This window comes from Ichthyophthirius multifiliis (genome assembly GCF_000220395.1).
Source record: "Ichthyophthirius multifiliis unplaced genomic scaffold scaff_1120509249768, whole genome shotgun sequence".
NCBI classification, from domain to species: domain Eukaryota; phylum Ciliophora; class Oligohymenophorea; order Hymenostomatida; genus Ichthyophthirius; species Ichthyophthirius multifiliis.
Window position 1 is genome coordinate 1 of NW_004087351.1, and position 10,504 is coordinate 10,504.

The 10,504-nt window shown below is 13.5% G+C and overlaps 2 protein-coding genes across 2 annotated transcripts, besides 36 other annotated features; both read right to left on the bottom strand. All coding sequences in view use genetic code 6, as the record gives it.

Moving 5' to 3' along the window:
• Window positions 1-266: 266 nt before the first annotated feature.
• Window positions 267-324: a microsatellite.
• A 126-nt stretch (window positions 325-450) lies between these two features.
• Window positions 451-503: a microsatellite.
• A 1-nt stretch (window position 504) lies between these two features.
• On the bottom strand, window positions 505-1,725 carry IMG5_030660 (hypothetical protein; the record flags this gene model as incomplete). Its single annotated transcript, XM_004039180.1, has 2 exons — window positions 505-1,587; window positions 1,684-1,725. 2 exons carry the CDS (start codon window positions 1,723-1,725, stop codon window positions 505-507), a joined length of 1,125 nt encoding a protein of 374 aa, XP_004039228.1.
• Window positions 1,641-1,676: a microsatellite.
• Window positions 1,645-1,675: a microsatellite.
• Window positions 1,726-1,833: 108 nt separating the features above from the next.
• Window positions 1,834-1,874: a microsatellite.
• Window positions 1,834-1,888: a microsatellite.
• Window positions 1,889-2,065: 177 nt separating this feature from the next.
• Window positions 2,066-2,121: a microsatellite.
• A 150-nt stretch (window positions 2,122-2,271) lies between these two features.
• Window positions 2,272-2,359: a microsatellite.
• A 708-nt stretch (window positions 2,360-3,067) lies between these two features.
• Window positions 3,068-3,124: a microsatellite.
• Window positions 3,072-3,126: a microsatellite.
• Window positions 3,127-3,257: 131 nt separating this feature from the next.
• Window positions 3,258-3,346: a microsatellite.
• A 23-nt stretch (window positions 3,347-3,369) lies between these two features.
• Window positions 3,370-3,421: a microsatellite.
• Window positions 3,376-3,454: a microsatellite.
• Window positions 3,455-4,289: 835 nt separating this feature from the next.
• Window positions 4,290-4,352: a microsatellite.
• Window positions 4,353-4,528: 176 nt separating this feature from the next.
• Window positions 4,529-4,570: a microsatellite.
• Window positions 4,571-4,998: 428 nt separating this feature from the next.
• Window positions 4,999-5,081: a microsatellite.
• Window positions 5,005-5,084: a microsatellite.
• A 153-nt stretch (window positions 5,085-5,237) lies between these two features.
• Window positions 5,238-5,286: a microsatellite.
• Window positions 5,241-5,280: a microsatellite.
• A 667-nt stretch (window positions 5,287-5,953) lies between the features above and the next one.
• On the bottom strand, window positions 5,954-6,545 carry IMG5_030670 (hypothetical protein; the record flags this gene model as incomplete). The annotated part of the gene is made up of 2 exons (XM_004039181.1): window positions 5,954-6,311; window positions 6,427-6,545. 2 exons carry the CDS (start codon window positions 6,543-6,545, stop codon window positions 5,954-5,956), a joined length of 477 nt encoding a protein of 158 aa, XP_004039229.1.
• Window positions 6,318-6,389: a microsatellite.
• Window positions 6,318-6,399: a microsatellite.
• Window positions 6,329-6,391: a microsatellite.
• A 590-nt stretch (window positions 6,546-7,135) lies between the features above and the next one.
• Window positions 7,136-7,189: a microsatellite.
• Window positions 7,190-8,003: 814 nt separating this feature from the next.
• Window positions 8,004-8,051: a microsatellite.
• Window positions 8,010-8,051: a microsatellite.
• Window positions 8,052-9,227: 1,176 nt separating this feature from the next.
• Window positions 9,228-9,261: a microsatellite.
• A 237-nt stretch (window positions 9,262-9,498) lies between these two features.
• Window positions 9,499-9,548: a microsatellite.
• Window positions 9,509-9,557: a microsatellite.
• Window positions 9,558-9,579: 22 nt separating this feature from the next.
• Window positions 9,580-9,629: a microsatellite.
• Window positions 9,630-9,865: 236 nt separating this feature from the next.
• Window positions 9,866-9,900: a microsatellite.
• Window positions 9,872-9,916: a microsatellite.
• A 148-nt stretch (window positions 9,917-10,064) lies between these two features.
• Window positions 10,065-10,128: a microsatellite.
• Window positions 10,067-10,136: a microsatellite.
• Window positions 10,080-10,134: a microsatellite.
• Window positions 10,084-10,136: a microsatellite.
• A 281-nt stretch (window positions 10,137-10,417) lies between these two features.
• Window positions 10,418-10,453: a microsatellite.
• The last annotated feature ends 51 nt before the right edge of the window (window positions 10,454-10,504 follow it).

Genomic DNA, 10,504 nt, shown 5'->3' on the forward strand with positions numbered 1-10,504 from the left:
TTTAATATGAGAAATAATATACGAAGTTTATTAATATAATTAATATAATTATAAAAAAATTATATAATTATATTTTTAAGCAAATATTTATTTTTTAAATTTATTAATCTATATATGTTTTGTATTTAAATATAAAATTATTGAATTTTATCCTAAATTTAAAAAAAATATTATTTTTCTATAAATTTAATATATTAAAAAAAAAATAATAAAAGCATATTTTTTTTATAATATACTATAAAAGACATAAAATATATATTCGTCTTTATAAAAATATGTTTGAAAATATATAAATATATTATTAAAATTATATAATAAAGTATTGATATTCTTCTAACTTATTTAAATTAATTGATTTTATATATTTTAGAAATAAAATAGTTTAGATAAAGAAGATTAATGATAAAAAATAAAAATAAATAAATTATTAATTTATATTTTTATCTATTAATATATATATGTATATATATATATATATATATATATTTATATATAATATTATAATCATTAAACAATATTATTTATAATAGCTTTCGTAAATTGAGTTGTAGTTGCATTTCCTCCTACATCTTTTGTTAAGATTTTTCCTTCATTTAATGTTTTATTAATAGCATTAGAAATAATATCAGCAAAATGCGGTAAATTCATATGCTAAAGCATCATAATACTTGAAAATAACATTGCAGTAGGATTTACAATATTCATACCAGCAATATCATTACCTGCATGTCTAGTACCTTATGAAAACAACGTATGATCATTTCCTACACAAGCACCTGCACTTAATGCTGCCCCTCCAATAATTCCTGCACAAACATTACTAACAATAGATCCATATAAATTAGGCATGACCATTACATCGAATTATTATGGATATTTAACCATTTACATGCAACAATTATCAATAATCATTTCTTCATATTTAATAAAAGGATATTTTTTTGAAACTTCCCTGCATGCTTCTAAAAAAAGACCATCTGCTTTTTTCATTATATTAGCTTTATGTACAGCCGTTACTTTTTCTCGTCCTGATAAATGAGCGAATTCGAATGCATATTCTGCTACTTTTAATGATCCTTATTTAGTTATTACCTTTATAGATTCTATGACTCCTGGATATACTTCATGCTCTATTCCAGTGAATTCTCCTTCGTTATTTTCCCTAATTACAACTACATCTACGTTTTTATGTCTCGAATTTATTCCAGGAAGTGAAAAAGCTGGTATTACATCAGCATAGAGACCTAATTCTTTATAAAAATGGAAATTCTCTACAAATTTAGCACTTTTATGGCCAGGAATTACACCTAGTAGAATTGTGCGATTCTTTTTTAGTTATTTGCGGACTTTTTCATCTTCCCAACTAAAATTTTCAATTGATTCGAATTTCACAGGAGCGTTCACATGATTAAATACGGAAAGAACAGATTCACATACTTCAGGACCAATACCTATTCCAGGAATTAAAGTGACAGTTAAGTCTTTTACAGCACCAGGTTGATATATATATGTAGAACGCCAATGTTTAGTTTTGGCAAGACGAATCGATTAGGATAGAAATTATTAGTTTTAACGGAGAAAATGTTACTATTTTTTTTTTTATTTATTTTATGGTTTTTTTAATTTTTTATTTTTATAAGTATATATATTTTTTTATTTATATTTATTTATTTATTCTTTTACTAGAAATTTATTGTATTATTTAATAATATTTTTTTTTCTCATTAACCTTCTTTATTTTTTTTTAAAATAAAAAATAACAATTCTATTCTAGTTTCGTTTTTATTTTTTTTAAATTTATAAAAAATAACAAATATATGAATAATGATTATATAAATAATTTATTATTAATTAAATATTTATTTTTTAATTAATTTATTTTTATAAAAAAAGATATATAATTCTTATAATTATGTTTAAAATAAAGTATATGTTTTATTTAAAAAGTATATAAATTATATAGATTTTCTCATTAAGATTTTAATGAAAAAAAATGAGGAGAAAATATATATAAGCTTTGATATTATAAATATTTAACAATTAATTTAATTGTAAATACTTATTAAAATATAATTTTTGGAATATTAAAATTTAAATATGATATTTGAATATTAAAATTTATTAATATTAAATAATTTATATAAGTAAATATATGTTTTAAATTAAAATTTAGAAATTTTAATTTTTAGAAGTCTAAAATTTGATTATTAAGGATTTTTTTGTGAAAAAAAATAATATTTTTATTAATTCTAAACTTTTAAAAATTCTAAAAAAATATAAAAATAATAAAAATGATTATATTTTTATTCAGAAAATATACAAAATGCATAAAATTATTATTTTTTTATTTAAGAAAATAAATTTTACAATTTTTATTGGTTTGAGAAAATAAAAACTTGAAATTATTAAAATGGGAAATTATTAAAAACTATATATTTAAAAATTCAATAATTTAATATTTTAAAATTCAATTAAACAAATTCTTAAGAATAATTAATTCAAGTTTTTTGTAAAAAATTAAAATAAAATGCTTTAAATAATACAAATTAACTTTTAATACATTTACATTTTGTGAATATTTAAAATAATTATAAAATTTAAAAAGTGAATATTTTTAACAATTATCTACAAAAAATGTCTAAAAAGTAATATTTTTTAGTTTTTTTTTTTTATTATGAATCAAATTTTAGATATTTTTTTAAATTTTTAATATAGATTTTTTATTCATAATTTACAATAATTGGAAAATTTAGAATTTCATTTATTTATTATTAATAGAATTTATTTTTTAAATAAATAAAAAAAGCGAATTTTATAAAAAATAATGTAGTTCAATAAAAAAATTATTATTCTTTACAAACAAATATATAAAAAGGAGTTTTTAAAATATAATTTTATTTACTTTTAAACAAATAGATAATATATTATTAAATTAGATTTTATAAATATTAAAAAGAAAATTTCATTTATTGAGAAATTAAAATATTATAATTTATTTAAAAAATTTAGTTATTATAAAAAAAATAAAATGAAAATATATTATTCTAAATGATTCGTTTGTATAAAAAAATAAAAAAAATTTAAATAAAAAAAAAAATTTATAAAAAAAAAAAATAAAAAAAAAAATTATTTATAAAAGTGTCATATATATATGATATAAAATAAAAAATATAAAAATTATGTTCTTATAATAATAGAAGTTTTAAATAAAAGAAAAGATATTAAAAAAATTATTTATTATAAAATAAAAAAGATACTTATTTATAAAAAATGAAGTATAAAATTAAAAATATAATTAATTATTTATTTAAAAAAAATTAGTAAAAATAATAAATAATTATATTATATTAAAATAGTAAAAAAATGAAAATAAAAATATAAATATATAAATAAATATAATATATATATATATATATATATATATAAATGCATAAATGTTTATATATATATATATTTTATTCTAGTTTTTTTTCTATTTTGTTATTTATCTTATATTTTAATTCTTAATTTTTTTAAAAAATAAATTAATATATATTTTTTATATTTAAAAATTTATTAAATATTTTTTTTTACTTTTTATTTATTATTTTATTTAATTATATATTTTAAGTATTCATTTTATTATTTATAATGATTTTTTTTTTATAGAGTATTTATTTATATCTCAAAATAATGATTAAATAATTAATTTATTTTTAGTTTTTATTATTATTAAGAAATATATATTATATAATCTTAATAAATTATTATTTTTCTTTCTTAGATTACATTTATAGATTAAAAATATAAAAAGAAATTAAAGCTTGTATTTTTGATTTAAATATTATTTGTAGGTTATAAAAGTAGAAAACAAATAAAAAATAATATTAAAATAAAAGATAAACAATATATACTTATTTATTATTTGTGTATATTTTGATATAAAATAGTAAAAAAATTATATATAAAATATTATTTTTTTCGTAAATTTTTTTTTATAAATAATTATAATTTAAAAAATAAATTAACATATATATAATAAAGATATATATATTTAAAATGTAAAAGAAAAAATAAATATATATTATATTATTAATTTTAATAATAATAATAAAAAATTTATTTAATATGTTATATATAATTATTAAGATTATTAATTACATTAAAATATCTAATTGAAAACATAATTAATAATAACTAATAAAAAATTAATAGAATATATTCAATACAAAATTTTATCAGAATTTAAATTGATATTAATCTGTTTATATATCATTTTATTTTTATATATATTAATTCGTATATAAATATTTATATATCTATATTTTTTTAATTTTATTTTTTAATATTATATTATTTTACATATTTTTTTTCTGTTATTAAATATTCTTAATTGTTATTTAAATTTGATTTCGTTTGTAATATAAATTTATTATAATTTTTTTAAAATGTAAAACTATATATAGAAGTATATTAATTTTTATGTATTTATAATAATATTTTTATTACATTTAAATTTCATTTAACAAATTATAAATTTTCATAGTTATTTTTTTTATTATTATAATAATTTTTTTTTATATATAAAATACAATATATTTATTTAATATATATTTTATATCAAATATAAATGTATGTATAAATACATTTTTTTTGAAAAATACGATATTTTTTTATTTATTCGATTAGTTTTCAAATATTTTATTATTATTTTAAAGGTTAATAATATTAATTATTAATTTTTTTATATTTTGTAGTTTCTTTATCTTAAGATGTATTATTAAATTCATTTTCATTTATCTATGTTTTTTTTATTTATGGTCTTAATTTTCAATCATAATTAATGGAGAATCTATTTCTTCAGTTTCTATTTTTTTTTAAATTATTAATTTATAAGACATATTTTTTTTTTTTAAATTTTTATTAAAAATTTAATTATATTTAATTTTATATAAAATTTAAATGTAATATATATAAAAAAAAAATAATATCTGAATTTATACAACAAAATTCATTTAAATAAATATATAAAAAAATAAATATATATATATATATAATATAGAAAATATAAAAATTATAATATATATAAAAATATAAAAATAATATACAATTTTTTTTAAATTAAGATATATAAAGTAAATATATAATACAAAATTTTTATATTGTATTAATAAATTATTATTAAATAAAAATACAAATATATTTATTTATATATATATATATATTTAATTTTTTTATTTTTATATTATTTAATATCAATTTTTTTATTATTTTTAATTTTATATTTTTATTTTTATTTTTCTTTTTCTTAAATTAGACTCTATTTTTTTATATTTTTTTAATTATTTTAGTTCTCCTTATTATTTTAATTTTTTAACTTGTATAAATCTTCTGAAACTTCTTATTTTCATTTTTAATATATTATTTCTTTTTTTGAATAATATTCTTATTTTTTTTTTCTTCCCTGTTATTTCCTAAATCATACTTTTTAAAATTTTCTTATCTCTATCAATTTCTGGAATATAATTTCTTATTTCTTTATTTTTTTCTTTTTCTACTACTTTTAATTTATTATTTATATTTTAAACTTTTTTTATTTCAGAAATCATCTTTATTTTCAATCCTTAATACTCTTCCTTTTACCCATTTGCTTATTTTTATAGTCCTTCTAATACTTCCCTATTTATAGTCGCGTATTATGACCCTTTAATTTCTAAAGGCTTATTATTATCATATGAAGATTTCAATTCATTTATAATTTTTAAATCTTTTTAATGATATATGGACACAACCTTCCCTTTTCTTCCTCCTCTTCCCGTTCTGCCTGCCCTATGTATATAATCTGAGGCTGTATTTGGGAAATCGTAATTAAAAACATAAGTAAGGAATGTAAAATCGAGTCCTCTGGATCCTAGATCAGTACAAATCATGAAATTTACTTACTAACTTTTGAACATTTGGAAGTTTTAAATTCTCATTTTTTTGGGAATTTCTCCATGAAAACTGACACATTAAATTGCATTTTCTTGTAAAAAATAATCTAAACTTCTACAAGATTATATAGAATTGCAAAAAATAAGACTAAACTCTTGTTTTTTTGATTAAATATTTTTTATTTATTTTAAGATTTCCTCTTTTTTATCTAAAGTTTTACAGTGTATAAACTCATGACTAATATTTTATAAATTCTAGTGTACATTTTTATCTATTATTAATTTTATACTCTTATCTTCAACAAAATGCTCTTAAAAAAGATATTTTATTTGACCTGTATATGTAGCACTAACAAATAATAGACGAGGAATTTCTTATTTTAATTAACTTTCCATAATCTAAAAATATTATATAAATATATATATATATATAAAAATATATATATATATATATATTAATAAATATACATACATATAAATTAATATAATAATTTTTTTTTTTAATGATTTTTACACGGATTTATTTTTCTTAAAACATTTTTATGTAATTTTCTATTGTTTCTTTGTATCCTGAGTCTAAAAATGTGTCTAATTCATCAATTATTAAATACTATACTTATGAAAAAAAAACATTTTAATCTTTTCTATGTCTTTCTATTCTGTCAGGGGTTCCTATAAGTAAATCTATACCTTAATGTAATTCTTTTTTTTCTCTCATATAAACTTTTGAGTTATTTATGCTAAAAGCCTTAAATTTAGCGAAGTGGCATAATTTTTTGCACTCATCTTCTAATTAATTTGCTAATTCTTTAGTAGGAACTATTATTATTATACTCGGACGGCAAGTAGTAGTAGATCTTCCTGCCGTTTCTTCTTGTTTTTTAAAATTATTTATAATAGGAAGAAGATAACCTAATGATTTACCAGTCCCTGTTTAGCCAGCTACATAATAATTTGGATATTTAAGGCTTAATAATTGTGGAATGCATAAATCTTATATAGGAGAAGGCGTATATATTTATGATTTATCCAATGCTTCTTTAAGATTTTTATTTAATAAAAAATTATTAAAAGAGGGTAATGCAACAAAATTTCTAAAATTTAAAAACAATAAAGAATTAAATCTTTTACTTTATAAAAACATTGAAAACATTTATATATTTTTATTTAAAAAAAGATATATATATATAAATAAAAAAAATTATAGTTTTATACTAAAAAATTAAATAAATAAAAAAAAATATATATATAAATGTATAAAAATATATATATATATATAAAACTTATATTTATATATATGTTTTTAAATATATAATAAAACTTATATATATAAAATAACTCATAGTTATATAGTTTTTACAGGCAAATTATTTATAATTTTAACATATTCTAATTCATTTTATGATACATTATTTTATAAATTAATAGTACATTGAGTTTATGAGTATTATTTTTTATGGCATTTTAAATTAATATTGTTAGTTTACATTGTATTAAAATCACAACAGCTATTTTTTCCGTTTTATTTATTTAATATTTATTATTAATTTAGAATGAAGTCTTTATTATTTTATACTAATGAAAAATTTTAAACTTTTCGGAAAGAATTTGGTGTGTTTTTGAATATATTATTATTATTATTATTTTTAGTATTGTTTTCTTTATTTTTATCTGTATATAGTGATTAATTATTATTTTCTAAAGATTAAAAATATTAGTCTTATATTTAATTAGGAGATTATCCTAGTAATATGTATTTTGGAGAGACAAAATTATTAAAGGAATCTTCGTTTTATTAATTTTTTATATTTTATTTATTTTAACTAAATACTTCTTATTTCATTAATTCTTTATTTAATTTCTTAATTTAATCTTCGTTATTTATTATTTTTTCAATTACAAATGCATTTTTTTTCGCACAGTCTTATTTTATTTATTTTGCAGCTTATTATACAAACTAAGCTTTTATTTTTTCTTAATTTAGTTTCTTTTAAAATTATTTCTTGGTGTCATTAATTATTTAATCTTTACTTTTGATTATGTCCTATAAATTCAATTCTATTTATTCTTATTTTTTTAATTAGAATCTAAATATGTATATATATAAATATATATAATATATATATATATATATAATATTTTTAATATATTTTACTATAATTCTTTTAATTTATCTTTTAATTATTTTTTTTCATCTTCTATTTATTATATTTTTTATTAATTTTCGAATTATATTTAGCTTATTTATATTTCATAGAAAATTATTTTCTAATTTTGTTTTTCTAATTAAATTATTTGACTTTTTAGCTATTATTTATCAATTTAATTTTTTTAAAACTAATTTTTTTTATTAAATTTAAAATATATATATGACTATATAAACAACCTCTTCTTTATATCTATCATTTAATTAATTATATAATAATTTTGTTTGTTCATATTATTATTCAATAATTTTTTTTTAACTAGAAAATGTATTTATTTTTGTCCATAGTAAATGCTTTTCCTATATACATAATTATTTCTTATTTATATATAGTTATATTTACATTTTCATTCAATATTTTTATATTTTCTATATTTTGTTCATATTCTTTTATTATATTTTAATGTTTTACCATTTATTCTTAATGTTATTATTAAAATTTTATTTCATATTCTTTTATTATTCCAATCCAATGCTATTCCATATTATTTTATATATTTCTAAAAATGTAATAATATTATAATAAACATTACATATGTATATATATATTTATATAATATTTACTTCATTTCATTATGATTTATTTATTATTGATTATTTATTTATTATGTTAAAGTTTTAATATTATTTTACAATTAATTTTATTCTATTTCATATTTATGTATTTATGCCATTAAATTTGAATTTTCTTTATTTTATTAATTAATTTCTTCATTAAATTTTTATTTCTTTTTGTTTTTTTTTATTGTAAAATTTTATTTTTTACTTCTTTTTCATAATATTCTTATTAAGACTATATCTTTCTTTTATTTTCATTCAATTCTTTTATATATTTTTCTTCGATTATTTATAATTATTATTAAGAATATTTCTAATATTTATAAAATATATGTATTTTTTTTTATAAATAAAATATACATTATTATTATTATTATAATTATTTAAATTTTCTAAAGTTTCCATTATTTATTAATTCATTTTTTTTGAATTATTTTCTTTATCAATAAGTTCTTTATTTTCTTTTTATAAAAAAGCTATTTGCTGACTTAATTATTCTATTAAATGTTAACTATTTAAACTTATATTATCATAGTTCTTGTGTTACTATTTATATTTATTTTTTATATATATTATTATTTTATAAACTTTTATAATTAATTCAGAATTATCTGTTAGTATATTTGATAAATAAGGACTTGCTAAAAAATCACTCATTTTTTTTTTTAAATAAAATAAAATAATGTTAATTATATTTAAATAGATAACTAAAAATAAACAAATAGATTTTTTTTTTAAATAAATGTTTTTATTTAAATTATATTAATTTTCTATTTAAATAAAATATTTTTTATAAATAGAAAAATAAATTATTAATTTTATTATAATAATTATAAAAAATATATAATAAATTTAAAAAAATATAATTAAATGCATAAAAATTATCTTTTATTATTATATTAATTTATATATAATACAAAATTTATTTTATTATATTATAAAATATAATTTTAAACAATTTTTTTAAAAAAAAAATAAGTATTTTTAATAAAATAAAATTGATAAAGGTTATTTTAGTTTTTTTAATCTTATTTTTTGTAAAAAAGTAAAATGATTGAAAAAAATATATATTAAAAATTATAATATTATATATATATTATAATATATAAATTTTTAATTATATTGTTTACTTTTTAATAATAATTAAAATTTTATTAATAATTTTTTTTTTTAATTAGATTAATAAAAAATATAAATATAATTATATATAAATATATATATATATTTATTAAATATATATCCTTACATATATTTATTTAAATAAGATATATAATTATCTTAATAGAAAAAAATCCTTTTATAATCTTTAATAAATATTAATATTTATATTATCACTATAATAGTTATAATGTATATTATATTAATTAAATTTATAAATTTTAAAATAATATATATTTATAATTTTTTTATTATATTTTTATTTATGTTTATTTATATTTTAATTTATTTTTAATTTATATATTCATCGAAATCTATTATATTTAAAACTCAAATTATAAAAAAGTTTTAAAATTATTAATTATTTATAGATTTTTTGATACTTTTAAAAAAAATAATTTTATTAAAAATATTTTAAAGATTCATTTTAAAAAAAAATATATTAAAAATAATAATTAGAGAAAATATTAAAAATTTTAAATTAATATTATAATATATATTAATAAAAATCAAATATTAAAATATTATATTTTATGTAAAGTTGCTATATTTAAATATAAATATGCGTATAATTTCTTAAAAAAATAACATATTTATATAATATACATATTTATAAATAATATTCATAATTTAAATTTTATTAATAAATTTTTAAAATGTATATATATAT